This window comes from Amia ocellicauda, chromosome 21, assembly GCF_036373705.1.
Source record: "Amia ocellicauda isolate fAmiCal2 chromosome 21, fAmiCal2.hap1, whole genome shotgun sequence".
NCBI lineage: Eukaryota > Metazoa > Chordata > Actinopteri > Amiiformes > Amiidae > Amia > Amia ocellicauda.
This window is the reverse complement of record NC_089870.1, coordinates 2,329,990-2,347,590: the sequence shown is the minus strand read 5'-3', so window position 1 is coordinate 2,347,590 and position 17,601 is coordinate 2,329,990. Positions and strand designations below refer to the sequence as shown.

Sequence of the window (17,601 nt, the reverse complement as noted above, 5' to 3'; positions counted from 1 at the left end):
TCCCCACATTGTTTGGATGGGGAAAGTGAGGAGTCCACGTAGACTCCTTGGTCTTTCTCATGCGTTACTTCATCTAGTTCTATTCCTCCCATAGTGTAATTATAGTGGACATTTTTGTTACCTGCATGTAATGCCTTGCACTTGTCCACATTGAATTTCATCTGCCAGGTGTCGGCCCACAACTGAATATTATCTAAGTCCCTTTGAATAGTCTGTGCTGCCACCTATTTTAGTATCATCTGCAAATTTGACAAGTTTACTAACTATCCCAGATTCCAGATCATTAATATAGATTAGAAAAAGCAAAGGCCCTAATACTGATCCCTGTGGAACTCCACTAACAACCTCACTCCAGTTAGAAGCAACTCCTCTAATCAACACCCTCTGTTTCCTATACATCAACCAGTTCATAATCCATCTACTTACATTACCCTGAATGCCTACAGCTTCCAATTGATGATCAAAGGATTCACAATGCAGATAATCGATGCTGCCAATCAGACGAGAGAATTCTCCCCTTTATTTGTTTCTGTGTTCGGCAATAGATTCCTGCAAAGCAAAAATGTCTTTAAATGCTCAGTAGAGAATAATCATTAGTAGAAGTGTGTTTTAAATTACAAAAAACTGTGCCCTGGGACTTGTAAGTAGCAATAGTAAAATAAATTATGTTGACACTGCCTTTAAATGTGCAGTTAACTGAAAAAGCGTATCAGCTTTACATATTACAAAAACAATATCTGAATCAATGGGGAAAATTAAATAATGTATCTAAAGTTATTTAAAATGAAGTATTAGTCAATTAGCCCTAAAAAATATGCTTTACATTGAAGTAAATCGCAAATTGTTATATTTGTGTGGATGCCTGATCCCATTATTATGTGAATCCCAGCATAATTTGTATACATATAGTGTTTATAGCAGTTCTTCAAGATTAATCTCGCTGGGAACAGTGCTATGTTAAACCACAAAATGTACTCAGTTGGAAACGTGCCTTTACTGTGTTGAGCAGGATGCAAAGAAACACCAACTGTGACCTGAGAATACACCAATATGCCCTGTATATATTCAGCTCCTAAAATCATAATTAAAAAAAACGTTATTTTCCACACTTTGTTACAAAAATAATGTTTACATATACAGAAGGCCTTGTCTCCATTCATACTCCTGATTAAGCCAATGCTTGATATAGCAATGAAGCACAGATGTGCACTTAGTATCAAACAAATAAATCAATCAGTAAATCATTGTATGACTGTGTTTTGTTTGAATTAATAGGACATCTGTCAAAAATACAAAAATTGTTACATATATTACTAAATACACACTTCTTTGGCTTTGATAACACGGAGGAGGAACTTTTTTTTTCCTTCATCAACTTATCAGGATGAATATTCAACTACTGAATAGCAGAAATAAATACTTCACTGAACATTTGTCCACTGGTAAACAAAACAATTCCCATCCCAAGTAATTAAATATGGCGAGAAAAGCTATTAATTTCCCATGATTGTATCAATGATGCTCTGGCATCTCATTCTGGGATTAATAAGCTAATAAGAAAGCATTGAATTGATGGTATTGCATGATGGATACGTATCTGCCTGTACTTCTCAGCATTGAGGAGACCAATAATTCTGACCAAATCCCCAACTCCATTTGCAGAAATGCAGCCCCAGACTTGCAAGGAACCTCTACTGTTGCCTGCAGACACTCATTTGTGTACCGCTCTCCAGCCTTTCAGCCAACAAACTGCCTTCTGCTACAGGCAAATATTTCAAATTTTCACTCATCAGTCCAGATGACCCCAGCTCCTGTGTTTTCGTGAATAGTTGAGTCACTTGCGGCCTTGTTGCCACATCGGAGGTATGGCTTTTTGGCCGCAAGTCTTGTTGCTGTGCTCAGTCTTGCCATGGTGTATGACTTTTGACAGTAAACTATCTTCAGCAACCTCCCCTTGTTAGCTGAGTTTGGCTGTTCCTCACCCAGTTTTATTCCTCCTACACAACTGTTTCTGTTTCAGTTAATGATTGTGTTGCAACCTACATATTGAATTGATGATCATTAGCACCTGTTTGGTATAATTGTTTAATCATACACCTGACTATATGCCTACAAAATCCCTGACTGTGTGCAAGTGTACCTAGAAGAATTGATGCTGTTTTGAAGGCAAAGAGTAGTCAAACCAAATACGGATTTGATGTAAATTTTTCTTCTTGTTCACTCACTTTGCATTTAGTTAAATGATAAATATAATTTATTAACATGTCTATTTTTGAAAGCATTGTTACCTTACAGCATTTTTTCACACCTGCCCAAAACTTTTGCACAGTACTGTATGGAATGCCAACTATTGTCACACATATCATGCAAAATACATACATTATATGTACAATCTTCCAAATATAACTAATGAGTTCTAGGGTAAAAGTGGAAGTAATAAATAAATTAATTAAAAGTAACATAAGAAACCTTTTTTTTTTTTTTCTTTTTTTTTTGTCCTTTAGCTCATTGGGTGTGATACTAATAACTTATACAATATCCAAGGATTTCATTCAGTGGTTTCCTGAAGGATGCTAGTGTTGTACACATCAACAGGGCATGGTAAATTGTTCCAGATTCCCCAAAATCCTTTTTGTGTTCTTTTTTCAGTCTTAAAAGCTCTTCCTCTAAATTTGCAATTGGGTAATTTCAGCCATGTCACTTTTCATTGGAAATAAAATGGGTTATATTAACACAGAGTTACAGATTATGTATTCATGCCTTTAAGATATGGTGGTTGAGAAGGCTCAGTGATTTAGCAGGCAGGTGCCCTGCCAGGACAAGTGCCAAAAGTGGCCCTCTCCTTCTGAAAGGGGAAAAGAACAAAAGTTGCATTCCTTAAACTTCTCCCAACCTGTAAGTACCCGTTCATGTATGAAGAGTGTGATCACAGACCCACATGTACAGAAAGGAAATAGTTTAACAAAATAAAACAAATTAAAATAAGATATTCGTTCATTGATGGGTGTCACGGGACGCTCAAAATATTTGAAGCCAACTACACCACCTAGTGGTTAGGGGCACTAGGACCCAAGACACCGGTCTACAACCTACTGATGTTTCCACGCTCACAGGTTCTTTAAGACAGTGGGATGTAAAACCAGCAACCAGCATGACCCAGGGACAGACAGCACCAAGTTGCAAGTATGAAAGACAGGTTTATTGCTCGACAATGGGGTTAAACAATTGTAAACCCATAAGTAATTAAAAACAACACTTAAAATACACCCACTACTTTGCTAGGGTGCAAAGTAGCAAATAAAATAAAAAATAAAAAAAACAGAAGGGAGAAAAGTGTTGCGGGCACGTTGTCCGATGCAGGACCAGGATCGCCTTCCAGGGCTGCAAGGGGAGGGCTCACGTCAGACTCTGCAGCCTAATGGTCTGGTCCTGCGCCTCCAGTAGCTATATAAAAGAAATTACAACCGTGATAAAATCCTATATATTAAAATCAGCCTTGCCTCACTCTACCTCGTCCTTATTTCCCCAACGATAAAATGCTACTTTAAAATAAAAGCCAGATTAAAAGGTTAAAAAAAAAAAAAAAAAGTTTAAAATACTAGCAATTAAACCATAAAAGAACTGGGAAAGCAGTGATTTGAAAGCAATCTCTTTGCGGGTGAAACCAGAAAAGAGAATAAACGGGGTTATTCCCCTGTGTAGATTTTTAGTTCAATGATGTGCCGTTCAGCGACCCGTCTCCTCCTGTGGATATTGCGGTCGTTTTACAATGGCTGATCCAGTCCTTTTCTTCTACCCCTTTTGCCCTCTGATCCACAGTCCGCACTCGTTTCCCCTCACTAACGCTCGCCTTCTTATCTCTCTCTGGCTCCTGCACTGTAAGCTCTCCTCCGAGCCTTTCCCGCAGCTCTGCTCGATTGTGCTGCATGTCCACTGCACAAGCCTTCCTCAGCTCTCTCCGTTCTCCTAGTCACCCCGTTCTCTCCATTCTTCTCCTATAAAAGGCAGAGATCCCCCCCCAACCTTTTCCCTCAGTTATCCAACCACAGGCGTCTTCCAATCTTTGGTTTAAAGGTTATTAACGGGTTCTAAATCAACTAATTAACTGCAGGCGTTTGCTTCTTCCGTTCTTCCGAGAGACCAAAGACTATGTCTAGCTCTTCGGGTGGACCGGCGGCTGCACCCGACTCTTCCAAGGGGCCGGGATCCACGTCCGTCTCATCTGGAGGATCAGCGACACTGGGGACTTCAACCTGAGGGAGAGCAGAACCGTAGGTACCTCCAAAGTGCATTAACAATGGGTCCTGGTTAATTTGAGGTTGTACCTGCCCGTCTGGCTCTATAGCTCAAGGGGGAAAGACGCATACCCGGAGTAGATTACGGTGGATAGTCTTTATGGGCTCGTCACTTCCTTCTAGTCGTACCTGATAAGTGGGCATATCAGGTCGGGTCTGGCCTACTGCCACCCAAGGCCGGTCGTAAAGTTTGGGGCACAGTCCAATCTCACACACTGTCCACCTTCTCATGATCTGGGGAAACACCTTCCGCACCCACCATGTCCCAGGAACTTCACCTACTTCTGGAATAGGCGGCACTTTTCTGGTTTCAGTTTTAGCCCATACTCCGACAGCCATTTGAACACAACAATCGCGGAGATGAGTCTTAGAATCTGGGGAGAACACAATGTCATCCAGGTAAACCAACAATGTTTCAGTCACTAACCCACCCAAACAGCTTTGCATGAGCCATTTGAAAGTTGCATTGGCATTACATAACCCGAATGGCATTCGGTTAAACTCATAAACCCATGGGGGTGGCAAAAGCAATTTTCTCCTTGTCATAATCATCCACCACGACCTGCCAACAGCCACTGGCTAGATTTAGGGTCGTGACCACAACACCTATACCAGGAAGTTTAACTTCCCCAACCTGAATGTCCATAATAGCATACCCCACATAAGGAATATCTACACCATTAGCAGCTCTCAAGGACAACCAGCCTACATCCCCCTTTGAACCCAAACCCTGTTTAGGGAACACCCTGTGGTAGTATCTTTCAGTCACCCAGTGTCCAATAAACAGCACATTCTCTCGCCATTAAACTGTACTTATAAAACCTGGTTGATTAACATAAGGAGGGTCCAAAATGGGGCTCCCAGTCACTTGACCAACAGTGACTGGCCCCTCCAGTAGGACAATACCTAGCTATGTCCCACATTGCCACATTTATTACATACTCAAGCGACCTTGATTATCCCATTGGAAGATAGAGGGTCTAGAATTACCTGAGGGGCCATTTCTGGATGATGGTTCCGCTCTCACCTCAGGTGTTGTACATCTCCTACAGTCCAGTACAAGTTCTTGCCACGTGCAAAGCCCTGCCCACTACTTTGCTAGGGTGCAAAGTAGCAAATAAAATAAAAAATAAAAAAAAACAGAAGGGAGAAAAGTGTTGCAGGCACGTTGTCCGATGCAGGACCAGGATCGCCTTCCAGGGCTGCAAGGGGAGGGTTCACGTCAGACTCTGCAGCCTAATGGTCTGGTCCTGCGCCTCCAGTAGCTATATAAAAAATTACAACCGTGCTAAAATCCTATATATTAAGATCAGCCTTGCCTCACTCTTCCTCGTCCTTATTTCCCAACGATAAAATGCTACTTTAAAATAAAAGCCAGATTAAAAGGTTAAAAAAAAATACTTAAGTTTAAAATACTAGCAATTAAACCATAACAACTGGGAAAGCAGTGACTTGAAAACAATCTTCTTGCGGGTGAAACCAGACAAGAGAATAAACGGTGTTACTTCCCGTGTAGATTCTCGGTTCAATGATGTGCCGTCCTGCGACCCGTCTCCTCCCATGGATATTGCTGGCGTTTTACGATGGCTGATCCGGTCCTTTTCTTCTACCCCTTTCGCTCTCTGATCCACAGTCCGCACTCGTTTCCCCTCACTCACGCTCGCCTTCTTATCTCTCTCTGGCTCCTGCACTGTAAGCTCTCCTCTGAGACTTTTCCGCAGCTCTGCTCGATTGCACTGCCAAAGCCTTCCTCAGCTCTCTCTCCATTCACCTAGTACCTCCGTTCTCCTAGTCTCCCCATTCTCTCTGTTCTTCTCCTATAAAGGCAAAAATCCCTCACCCTTTTCATCCAACCACAGGTGTCTTCCAATCTTTGGTTTAAAGGTTATTAACGGGTTCTAAATCAACTAATTAACTGCAGGTGTTTGCTTATTCACACACAGACGTGCCCAACTTAAACTCGCTTTTTGATAGTGATAACTCAAAGTGTCAAAATAAAAGTGCAATACATAAAGTTTCAAAATAGGTATATAACAAGTGATTATACAAAAAAGTAATTAGGTATAAAAAAAAGTGATCAACAGAAATAGTGCTTATAAAAGCTGTGCGTGTGCAGCAATTGGTCATCCTGTGACATCTGCACAGTTTAAGAATTCCTGTGTACACAATTTTAATAATATATTTTTTTAATTCATGACCACGCTGTAGTCAACCATGTACACAAATTATTTTATTTTTAATGGTTAATAATTCATAGGCACTGTCTATGTATTAGTGTGTATGGTTTTTTAAACACTGGGGTGTATGGACTGGTAAACAATGTGCAGGAATTCATCTTGTTCATATTGTTAATTTTTCAACAGTGTAATCTCTTGAAGAGTTCGCTTTTTTCTCTAATTAAGTGGGTTTTTCGAATAGGGCAATTTCTAAGCACAAAGAGAGACTTAAATGTCCAGCATTCTTCAGAAAATTCAAGCCATGTCAAGATATTAACAGACTGAGATATATTCAATTTCCTCAGATAAACAAGATTCTTGTGACCGTTACTTACTCCTCAAGTAACCAAAATCTCAAGATTAATAATTTTACTTACCACAGTTTTATAACAGGCTATAATACAATGTGAAAATTAAGGTTAAGCGGGAAATAAAAAGAAACATAGCACTTGGAGCTAAAACTAATGCAAAGAGCTTTTTTCAATAACAGTAAGAGGTCAATAAAGGAGGAAGTGAAACGGGTAAAGGTTTAAAATGGAATTATCTTCGAAAAGGAACAAGATGTGGTAAATGTTCTAAATGAGTATTTTACAGTGGTGTTTACAAAATAAAAAACAGATAACACGCCACAGGTTAACAACCAGTCCAGTCAAACTCTAAGAGAGATCAGGATAAATGAGGAGGAGGTATTAAAGGGACTAGCAGAATTAAAAATTAACAAATCACCTTGGCAAGATGGTATATTTCCAACAGTACTTCAAGAAATGAGGGAAATTATTTATAGGCTGCTAACAAAAATATTCCAATTGACACTTATAACAGTGGATGTGCCAACTGGTTGGAAAACTGCAAATTTCATACCAATCCACAAGAAATGGGACATAACTGAGCCAGGAAATTACAAACCAGTCAGTCTCAACTGTATTACTTGTAACGTTTTGGAATAAAGGATTAGACAGAAAATAGAGCAGCATCTTAATGAAAACCATATTCTTGGAGATGGCGGGAGTGAGGTTGTTAGTGGAGTTCCACAGGGATCAGTATTAGGGCCTTTGCTTTTTCTAATCTATATTAATGATCTGGTCTCTGGGATTATTGCAAATTTGTCAAATTTGCAGATGATACAAAAATAGGTGGCTCAGCAGATACAATCTCGCCAGCACAGGTTATTCAAAGGGACTTAGATAATATTCAGTCATGGGCCGACAACTGGCAGATGAAATTCAATGTTGACAAGTGCAAGGTATTACATGCAGGTAACAAAAATGTCCACTATAATTACACTATGGGAGGAATAGAACTAGATGAAGTAACGCATGACAAAGACCTAGGAGTCTACGTGGACTCCTCACTTTCCCCATCCAAACAGTGTGGGGAAGCAATGAAGGCAAACAGAATGTTAGGGTATATTGTCAAAAGTGTAGAATCGAGAACAAGGGCAGTAATGTTAAGACTGTACAATGCACTAGTTAGACCTCATCTGGATACTGTATACAGTTCTTTGCTCCACACTTCAAGAAAGATATCGCTGCTCTAGAGGCAGTTCAGAGGAGAGCAACCAGACTTATTCCAGGTCTGAAGAGAATGTCCTACTGAGAGACTGAGGGAACTGAACCTTTTCTCAGTGGAACAGAGGAGACTACGTGGGGACTTGATTCAAGTCTGCAAAATCATGATAGGCATCGACAACATCAAACCAGAGGAGCTTTTCCAGATCAGCAGGGACACACACACCTGGGGACACAAATGGAAATTGGGCTTCAAGGCATTTGTCACGGTTGCCTCATGAGAGGACCGTAAAGCTAATAGAGAAAGGACCCAAGTGCAGAGCTACTACACTGAGTGGACAGAAACCAAGGAGAATCCAATAGCGAGTTCGAGGTCACAGGCAAAAGGTCGAAGTCCAGGAGGTCAATAGAAACAGGTACAGGACAAGGGGCTAAGGAGAACAAGGAACCAGGAGAACAAGGCTAGGTGAAGCAGGTAGAACTGACAACACTTTGCCCAGAGTGAGGGCAGTGAGGGGTTTATAAAGGAGAGCAGAACCACTTAGAACAAAGGACAGAAGCAGAAGTGCACAAGGGTGAGGAGGAATGTTAATTGATAGAATGAAAAAAGGAAAGCAGTGAAGGGAGCAGGAAAAGGCAAGAGAACATTGGCAGCCTCTAGTGGAGGAAGAGGGTCAGGGCTTGGGAACTGTGACAGTACCCCCCCCCCCTCCACGCTCGGCGCAGCCGAATAAGACTAGATACAGCGGGGAAAGCCACGGGACAGAAGTAAAATACTGTTTTATTGTTTGTAGTATTTTACATTACATAAAAAAAAAAATTCAAATTTTTAATACTGATGATTAAAAACTTTTAAAATACAATTCTTAAGATCACTTAAAAATTTTAAAAATCTTTGTGATTTAACAAAACCAAGAAAAAACGTAACTTTAAATAAACAAGTGCACAAAACAACAAAACAAACGTGATTAAAGCAAAACTGCTAACCAACATAAAAGTCAAATACATTGAAATAACTGAAAATGCATTGGACAAAATAAAGAAACAATTAAAAAGGTAAAAATAAAAAACAAACAAAAAAGGTCCAATGCATTTAAAATTAAATCCAAAACGGACAATGTATTTGACAAAAATATATAACAAAACTAAGCCAAAAAACCCCTAAACAATTTGTGTTTTAAAACCAACTAAATCTTTAAAAACACTTAAAAATTCATTCTTAAAAGTCATTTTAAAAACAATCATCCATAAAATGGTTAAAAGATCTTGGACTCGGGCTCCAGCAGGGGGAACTGACCATCCCCGGAGGTGGGTCCCATCATGGGATCCTGAGCTCCCCCAGATCTTGTATATGCCAGTTCTTATAGGCTTCCTCCTTGCCCCTCTGATGGACCTCCAGATTGACGTAGTCTCTCACTAGCACCATGCCCCTCCGCGCGATGACAATCGGGTCCAGCTCCTGCTTATTGAATAAACAGATATTCCGTCCCTCCCACAGGGCCTGCTTCACTGCGCAGACGACACGCCACCAGCACCTCAGGGTGGAAGATGTTAGTCCCCTGGCAGGACCGTATAAGATCTGCTGGGCGGTCGCCCGCGCAGGAACGGCAAACCTGTGGAGGAACGGAGAAAACAGGAGCCAGACCCTGTAGGCGGAGGGGCACTCTCTAAAGATGTGAGCCTCCGTCTCCTTCCCCAGGCAACCCTTATAGGGGCAGGTGTCATAAGGAGCTATGCCCCTTCTGTGCATGAACACTCGGGTGGGGAGACACCGACTCACAGCCATCCAGGAGACATCTTTCTGCGTATTCGAGAGGCAAACGTGCGTAGCGTTAGCCCAGATAAACCGGCAGGTTTCGGGAGGGAAATCTTCTATCCGGCTGGTCTCCTGGGTAGATCTCATCTGGCTACAGATGGTCTTATAATCCCAGGAGGCCAGCACGACTTTATGGAGGCCTACTTCGAGCGCAAAGGCTCGGAGTGCCCTGTAGAACGGCGGGGGATCCCACGAGTGCGGCCTGGTGTTATCCATGGTGCAGAGGCCGAATGGTCTCAGGCTGCTGGCAAAATAAAAGCGGTTCATAAAACTCACTTTCTTGCCAGAAAGTGTTCTTGACCACATAGGCCAGCCGCACAACGTCCGGGACCCCCCTGCCTCCATCCAGGGTACCCTTCACCATCTGCACTCTTTTCAGCCTCTCCATTTTGCTCCCCCAGACAAACCGAAATATAATTCGGGTCACTAATTTTGCGATGACCTTGTCTGGGGGGAAGATCATTCCTACGTAGAGGAGTATCGGGAAGAGGATGGCCTTTACGACCAGCACCTTACCAGCCATCGTCAAGGTGCTTGTGCTCCAGCCGTGGATCTTCTTTTGGACCTTCGATATGGCCTCCTCCCAGCTACGGGTGCCCGTGTTGGTCCCGTCGATCGTGATCCCCAGAACCTTGATAAACGGCTTCACAGGGAACACGGTCGGCGGGCCCCGGCCGACAGGCCATGCCCTGGAGAGGTAGACCTCGCTCTTGGCCTTGTTAACAGCGTCCCCCGTCACCCTGCAGAAGCCGTCCAGCAGTTCCTCGACCCTGGCCACGGACGGAGCGTCCGTGCAAACCACGGCCACGTCGTCCATGTAGGCCAGGGCCTTCAGTTGCTCTCCGCCGGAACCCGGGAGATGGAAACCTGTCACCCGGACGTCCCGGCGGATCGCCTGCATGAACGGCTCCAGACAGAGGACGTACAGCAGGGCCGACAGGGGACAACCCTGCCGGACCCCCGACCTGACCGGAAATGGTTCGGTCAGGTGGCGGTTCACAAGGACCCTGCTGCTTAGACCGCTGTAAATGATCTTAACCCATTTCCTCAGGCCAAGAGCGAGACCCATCCTCTCCATGACGAGCTGCAGGTATTCGTGGCCCACTCTGTCGAAGGCTTTCTCCTGGTCCAAGCTGATTAGGACCAGGGGAAGCCCTCTCTCGTTCGAGTAGGCCACGACATCCCTGAGCAGCATGGCGTTGTCGGCCGCCGATCTCCCCCGGGCACCACAGACCTGGTCGGGACCCACGACTTGAGGGAGTGGCCACTGCAGCCGGAGCGTCAGTGCTTTGGCCAGTATCTTGTAGTCGGTGCACAGGAGGCTGACCGGTCGCCAGTTCCTCAGATCTTTTTGGTCTCCCTTCTTGTGAAGAAGGGAGAGGATACTCTTCTTCATAGACGGGGCCAATCTGCCCTCTCTGTACATCGACCCCAAGACCTGGGCCAGATCTTCTTTAAGCACCTCCCAAAAGATCTTATAGAACTCAGCAGGGATCCCATCGGGACCCGGTGTCCTTCCAGAGTTAAGACTCTTTATCACCTGGGAGAGTTCAGTGGTGGTGATCTCTGGATCCTCCTCCTCCTCCTCGTCCCCCTCATTGCGGGACTCCAACAGGGACAGAAAGTGATGGATCAGATTTTGACCTTCTGATCGTACACTCCCTGTAGAAATCCCGCACCACTGTCTCAACAGCCTCTCTGCCCTCCACCTCTTGCCCCGAGGAGTCGATCATGGAGGACATTGCAGGCCGCCTCTCCTTCGTTTTCTTGAAGAAGAAGCGGCTGCATTTCTCATCGTCCTCCATGATTCGGACCCTGGAAAGGACCTTGATCTTCTCTTGCTCCTCCCGATAGAGGGCGGAGAGACTCAGTTTGACCCGAGCCACCTCCTCAGCTAGGTCGAAGCCTCAGCTGTAAAAGACTCAGGCGCTGGAGGCGGGCGTTTAGATGTGAATATCTCGCCCGCCTCTCACGAGCTTTCCGTTTCCCTAGCTGGATGAAGTAGCCCTTGGTCCTTTTCTTCACCATCTCCCACCACTCTATGGGAGAATCAAAAAGGTCCTTCAGGGTCCTCCACTCCTCGAGGCGTCTGCTAAAGGTCTTAATAACACGAGGGTCATCGAGCAGGGAGGTGTTGAGCTTCCAGACCCCAGGCCCCGACTCCCGTGTGCTCGGGATGAGCACCTCTGTCGTCAGGAGCCTGTGGTCTGAAAAGAAGACCGCCTCCGAAGACATGGCGGTCCTCTCCAGTGGCTTACTGAGGAGGACGAGATCTATCCTGGAGAAGGAGGAGCCAGAAGAACTCACCCAGGTGAACAAGGGGACCAGGTCCCGACCTGCGTCGCAGAGTTCAAAGTCCTCCACGAATGCAGCGAGGTCCCTGCTGGATCTATCGTTGCGGGGCTTACTCCGGTCTACATCCCTCAGAGCACAGTTGAAATCACCTGAAATGATAACTGGTAAGGTGCCGATCAGGAGCGGGTGTAGCTGAGGGAGAAAGAGGACTCTCTCTCTCTGGCTGGTGGGGGCATAGACATTGACCAGCCTCAATACAGCCCCCTTGTATTTAAAATCGAGGCTGGCCAGTCTGCCCACCTCTATAACCTTAAATGCTTTTATCTCTATGAAGGGGTTTTTCAGGAGTACGGCAATCCCGTCCGCTCGGGACACAATGGACCCCGACCAGAAGGATTCTCCTAGGGTCCAAGTGTCCCGGAGATCTTTATATTCCTTTTGGAACGGGATGCCGCACTCCTGCAAACAGATGATATCCGCCTTCATTCCAGCCAGAGAGTTTAAAACATCGGTCCTCTTTTTCACCTCAGCAATGCTCCTCACATTTATTGATATAATAATTAATGCCATGATGGCTGTGAGGGCAATTACCCGCTCCGTAACAATGTAAAGAAACCTTTCTCTTCCCCACTCCTCTCTTCTGCCTCACCTAGCTTAGCACTAGCACCCATCATTTCAATAATTTGCCTCACCGCTTGATCCTCTAGGAAGACTATGGGGGGGGCTCGGCTCCCGCCACCCGATAAGGCTGGCGAAACTCCACTGGGCTCAGGGCCCGTGGTGCTGGAGGTTCTCCCTGGTTCCTTTGTGGCCGAGGCCCGACGAGCAGATGGCAGGGCAGAGGCTTTGTGTACAACTGGGGAGAGAACTGTGTAGACCCCGCTAGTTGTTCTTTTAACTAATGGTGGGGGAGGGGGTGGTCTCTCCCTTCACGGCTGTCTGCCGCCGCAGGCCTCCTCCCCCAGCGCCAGTGACCTTGCCATTACGTCCCTGAGGTCTTTATGGGAAAGGACACTGGCGCCGATTCTCCTCTCTTGAGGACCTGCGGCTCTCCCACTACTGCCGGGAGGGCATACCTGACCCCTCCCCTGGGAGAGTCTCAGTTGTGGGGCAGGAGGAATGTTATTTCTAGGGGGCCTCTCATCCACCAGGCTGCCCACTCGGGGCAGTGGAGAAGGCCCACTGCTCTCCTCTCCGGAGTCAGAGTGGGGCGTGTAGAAATTAGAGGGAGAGGTCTCTGCAGCGGGGGAGGAGCTGGCAGGGGGGGGAGAATCTGCAGAGTGGATCCTTTTATTCATCATACCCCCCCTACCCATGCTCCTCTTTTCTGCTCTCCTCCTCTTCCCCGCTACCACTGTCCACTCCCCCTCTGCCTCCACTTCTGACCCAGAGTCAGAGAGGGAGCCTATGAGGCTCCTGAGGACTGTTTCCTCTCTACCCCCATCTTGGGGTATCACCTTTGCAGGAGCCTCCACTTGATTCTCTCTCTCTCCACCACCCCCGAGGGCCCGCGCCCTATTTGCATAGGAGGAGGGACAATTCCTGAAGAGATGCCCTCCCCCACCGCACAGGTTGCAGGCCCTCTCCTGCTTGCAGGCCCTGGTCAGATGTTCTCCGCCGCAGACCTTGCACTTAACAACAGTGCAGGCTGCGGCTAAATGACCCATGCCTAGGTCCAGGCAGTTTTACCACACAGTTCAGCTCAGAAGGGGCAAAGCACAGGCCCCTTTGCAGCACGGACCTGCTGAACTCCAGCCGGGTGAGGGCCGCGGTCTCGGCTCCAGCCTCACGGCTGAAGCGCACCGCATTATGGCGCCTCACACCGGCGGTTCGCTGGGCCATGCTGCGCTTTCCTACCTGGGAGAAGGGTCCAGAGGCTCTCAATCCGGAGGTCGGGGCAAGTCCACCTGGCTGGGGAGCAGCTTCCACCTCCGGGGCTCTTGCAGGGAGCGGGCCTTGCGGGGAGAAGTCCGGGCCCTGGCTGCAGGAGGCCTCCCTCAGGGACGTTGCCGATCGGCCTGGTCGGTCCCTGGGATCCGAGGCCTCTCCTGGATCCTGGCTGGTGACGTCAGCAGGGAGCAGTCCTGGTCAGGCCGGGCTCCGGGTAGATGGTCGTCCGGGCTTCTGGATGGGACCCACTCCGTGAGGAGTCCGCCGACTCCTCTGGCTAGGTCCCCTGTCGCTCCCGGTCCGTCCCAATCTCCACTCGCCTCGGCCTCCGGACCGCTCCAAGGACCCAGGACTCTGCAGCTCTGTCAACCGGCACCTCCCCGTCTCGTCTGGTCTGGCCTGATGGATCAGCTCCCTGCAAGAAAAAGAAAAAGACTGTCAAATACAGTTCGATGCCCCCTGCTGGACAAAGGTTTCTCTCACTATTGGAGGGACAGAAGATCAGGACTAAAGGTAGTGGGGAAACAGAAGACAAGAAGGAGGGAAAAGGGCAAGATTTCTATAAGGTGGCCATAAGGCATGGTCGGGAGGTCTGGGAGGTGGCCACAAGGCAGGGGCAAAAGGTCTGAAGGATGGCCATGGGAAGGGATTGGGTTCTGGAGGTCTTGGAGGTGGCCACAGGTAAGGAACGGGATCAGGAGGTCTGGGAGGCGATCTCAGGACAGGAACAGGTTCAGGAGGTCTGAGGAATGGTTTCAGGTGGTCTGGGAGATGGCCACAAGACAAAGACAGGGTCTGGAGGTCTGAACGACAATTGCAGGACAGAGGTGAGATCCAAAGAGCCGGAAGGTAGTTTCCGGACAGCTGCAGAGTCTGGAGAACTGGAAGGCGATCTCCAGAAAGAGGTAGGGTCCGGGTCAGGCAGAGGAGGTGCTAGAGCTTTGGTGGACGGAACCGATGAGGCCACAGAAGCCGGGACCTGGGAAGGCGAAGCCATGGAAGCTGTAGGAAGCGGAGCCGTCGGAGGTGGAGTCTTGGAAGGCTTGGGAGATGGAGACAGGGAAACTGTGGAAGGCGGCGCTGCAGAGGCCTTGGGAGGCTGAGCTGTTGAAGCCTCAGAAGTCTCGGGAGGCGGCGGCGCTTTGGTAGTCTTGGGAGGCGACGCCAAGGAAGGTGGCACCACTGGAGGCAGAGCCGAAGGAGTTGCAGTCTCAGGGGACGGCAACCAGGAAGGCGGAACCACAAGAGGTGGCGCCAAGCAGTAGAAGCCTCATAAGGCAGAGCCGAGGGAGGCGCAGTCTCATGAGGCGATACGGTTGATACCTCGGGAGGTATGAAAGCCTCAGTAGGCGGAGCCATAGAAGATAGGGTTGTAAATGTCTCTGGGGGCGGAGCCTGGGAAGGTGGAACAGAAGGGACCTCAGGAGGCAGAATTTCAGGAACCATGGACAGCACAATTGCAGGAACTGTGAAAGCCACAGAAGGCAGTGCCGTGGAAGCCAGGGGAGTCTTGACGGGCGAAGCCGTGGAAGCCATAGAAGGCGGAGTTGTAAATTCCTCTGGGGGCGGAGCCTCGGAGGGCAGAACCGAAGGGACCTCGGGAGACAAAATTGCAGGGGCCGTTGACAGCATAATTGCAGGAGCCGTGGAAGCCAAGGAGGTCTTGATAGGCAGAGCCATAGAAGACTGAGCCATGGGAGGCGAAAGCGGCGACCGCTTGGCACTCGGGCTGGGTGGCGGCGACCGCTCGGCACTCGGGCTGGGCGACGGCGACGGTGAAGGCGGCGACAGCTGGGCACTCGGGCTGGGCGACGGCGAAGACGAAGGCGGCGACGGCACTCGGGCTGGGCGACGGCGATGGCGAAGGCACTCGGGCTGGGCGGCAGCGGCGGCGACGGCGAAGGTGGCGACCGCTGGGCACTCGGGCTGGGCGGCGGCAGCGGTGAAGGCGGCCGGGATCTGGAACGGGACCACTGGTTCAGGGGCGGCCGGGTCTGGGACCGGGATCGGGACCTCTGGATCGGTGGCGGCGGCCGGGTTCGGGACCGGGATCGGGACCTCTGGCTTGGCGGCGGACGCGGCCAAGGTCGGGACCTCTGGTTCGGTAGCGGACGCGGCCAAGGTCGGGACCTCTGGTTCGGCAGCGGCGGCCGGGTTCGAGACCAGGATCGGGACCTCTGGCTCGGCGGCGGCGGCCGGGTTCGGGACCGGGATCAGGACCTCTGGCTCGGTAGCGGACGCGGCCAAGGTCGGGACCTCTGGTTTGGCAGCGGCGGCCGGATTCGGGACCGGGATCGGGACCTCAGGTTCAGTGGCGGCCGGGTTTGGGACCTCTGGTTCAGCGGCGGGCGCGGTCGGGACTGGAGCAGGTACTTTTTTCTTTTCACTTTCTTTGGAACCTCTGGTTCGGCAGCGGGAGCGGCCGGGATGGGACCTCTGGTTCAGCAGCGGACGCGGCCAAGGTCGGGACCTCTGGTTCGGCAGCGGATGCAGCCGAGACTGGAGCAGGTACCTTTTTCTTTTTTCTTTTCCCTTTCTTTGGGACCTCTGGTTCGGCATTGGGAGCGGCCGGGATCGGGACCTCTGATTCGGCGACGGACGCAACCCAGGTCGGGTCATTCAACAAAAGAACAGAAGTAATAAATGTAACCAGGGACCAGTCACGTCTACCATAAGGGATCTGGTAGGATATAGACTTGTTGAGTCCAAAACGAAAAATGTCCTTTAGAGCGACCTCGTCAAATTGCGTCTGGTTGGCTAAAACGCAGAATTCCTTAACATATTCTACTAAGGGACGGTCTCCCTGGCGTAACTCAAAGAGGAGATCTACTGGGTCCATGATTAGGCAAAGTGTTCTGTCACGGTTGCCTCGTGAGAGGACGTAAAGCTAATAGAGAAAGGACCCAAGTGCAGAGCTACTACACTGAGCGGACAGAAACCAAGGAGAATCCAATAGCGAGGTCGAGGTCACAGGCAAAAGGTCGAAGTCCAGGAGGTCAATAGAAACAGGTACAGAACAAGGGGCTCAGGAGAACAAGGGGCTCAGGAGAAGCAGATAGAGCTGACAACACTTTGCCCAGAGTGAGGGCAGTGAGGGGTTCATAAAGGAGAGCAGAAACTTAAAAGACAAGAGCAGGACCAATGAGAACAAAGGACAGAAGCAGAAGTCCACAAGGGTGAGGAGGAATGTTAATTGATAGAATGAAAAAAGGAAAGCAGTGAAGGGAGCAGGAAAAGGCAAGAGAACATTGGCAGCCTCTAGTGGAGGAAGAGGGTCAGGGCTAGGGAACTGTGACAGCATTCAAGACGGAAAACAGGAGACACTTCTTCACACAGAGAGTTGTTACAATCCACACAATTTGAAAGAATGAAGACCTTCTAAATGCATCTTAAAAAATTATGTTTTTTTAGAAAGTGAATTATTTGCATGTCCCATTTAACAATACTTGTACAATTACTAATAATGGACAATGGCACACGATAAGCTGCAGTACTTATTTGTAGCCATTGAATACTGGGTTTACAATTTGCAGTTGGCATCTGGGTTGTATTTAATGTATGATGAACCCAGATCATGTGTA

At 48.2% G+C, this 17,601-nt stretch overlaps 1 protein-coding gene and 1 long non-coding RNA gene across 3 annotated transcripts; both read right to left on the bottom strand.

Moving 5' to 3' along the window:
• Positions 1 to 3,177: 3,177 nt before the first annotated feature.
• LOC136717219 (uncharacterized) lies at positions 3,178 to 6,135 on the bottom strand. 2 transcript variants are annotated; one of them, XR_010805202.1, is made up of 3 exons: positions 5,801 to 6,135; positions 5,286 to 5,560; positions 3,178 to 3,444 (listed from the first exon to the last, which is right to left on the bottom strand). It is a non-coding gene; the product is annotated as an uncharacterized LOC136717219 (long non-coding RNA). The 2 variants fall into 2 exon arrangements; XR_010805201.1 differs by having other exon boundaries at positions 5,286 to 6,135.
• An 8,618-nt stretch (positions 6,136 to 14,753) lies between these two features.
• On the bottom strand, positions 14,754 to 16,579 carry LOC136717370 (uncharacterized). The gene is made up of 2 exons (XM_066694988.1): positions 15,344 to 16,579; positions 14,754 to 15,230 (listed from the first exon to the last, which is right to left on the bottom strand). Exons 1-2 carry the CDS (start codon positions 16,577 to 16,579, stop codon positions 14,754 to 14,756), a joined length of 1,713 nt encoding a protein of 570 aa, XP_066551085.1.
• Positions 16,580 to 17,601: the final 1,022 nt, after the last annotated feature.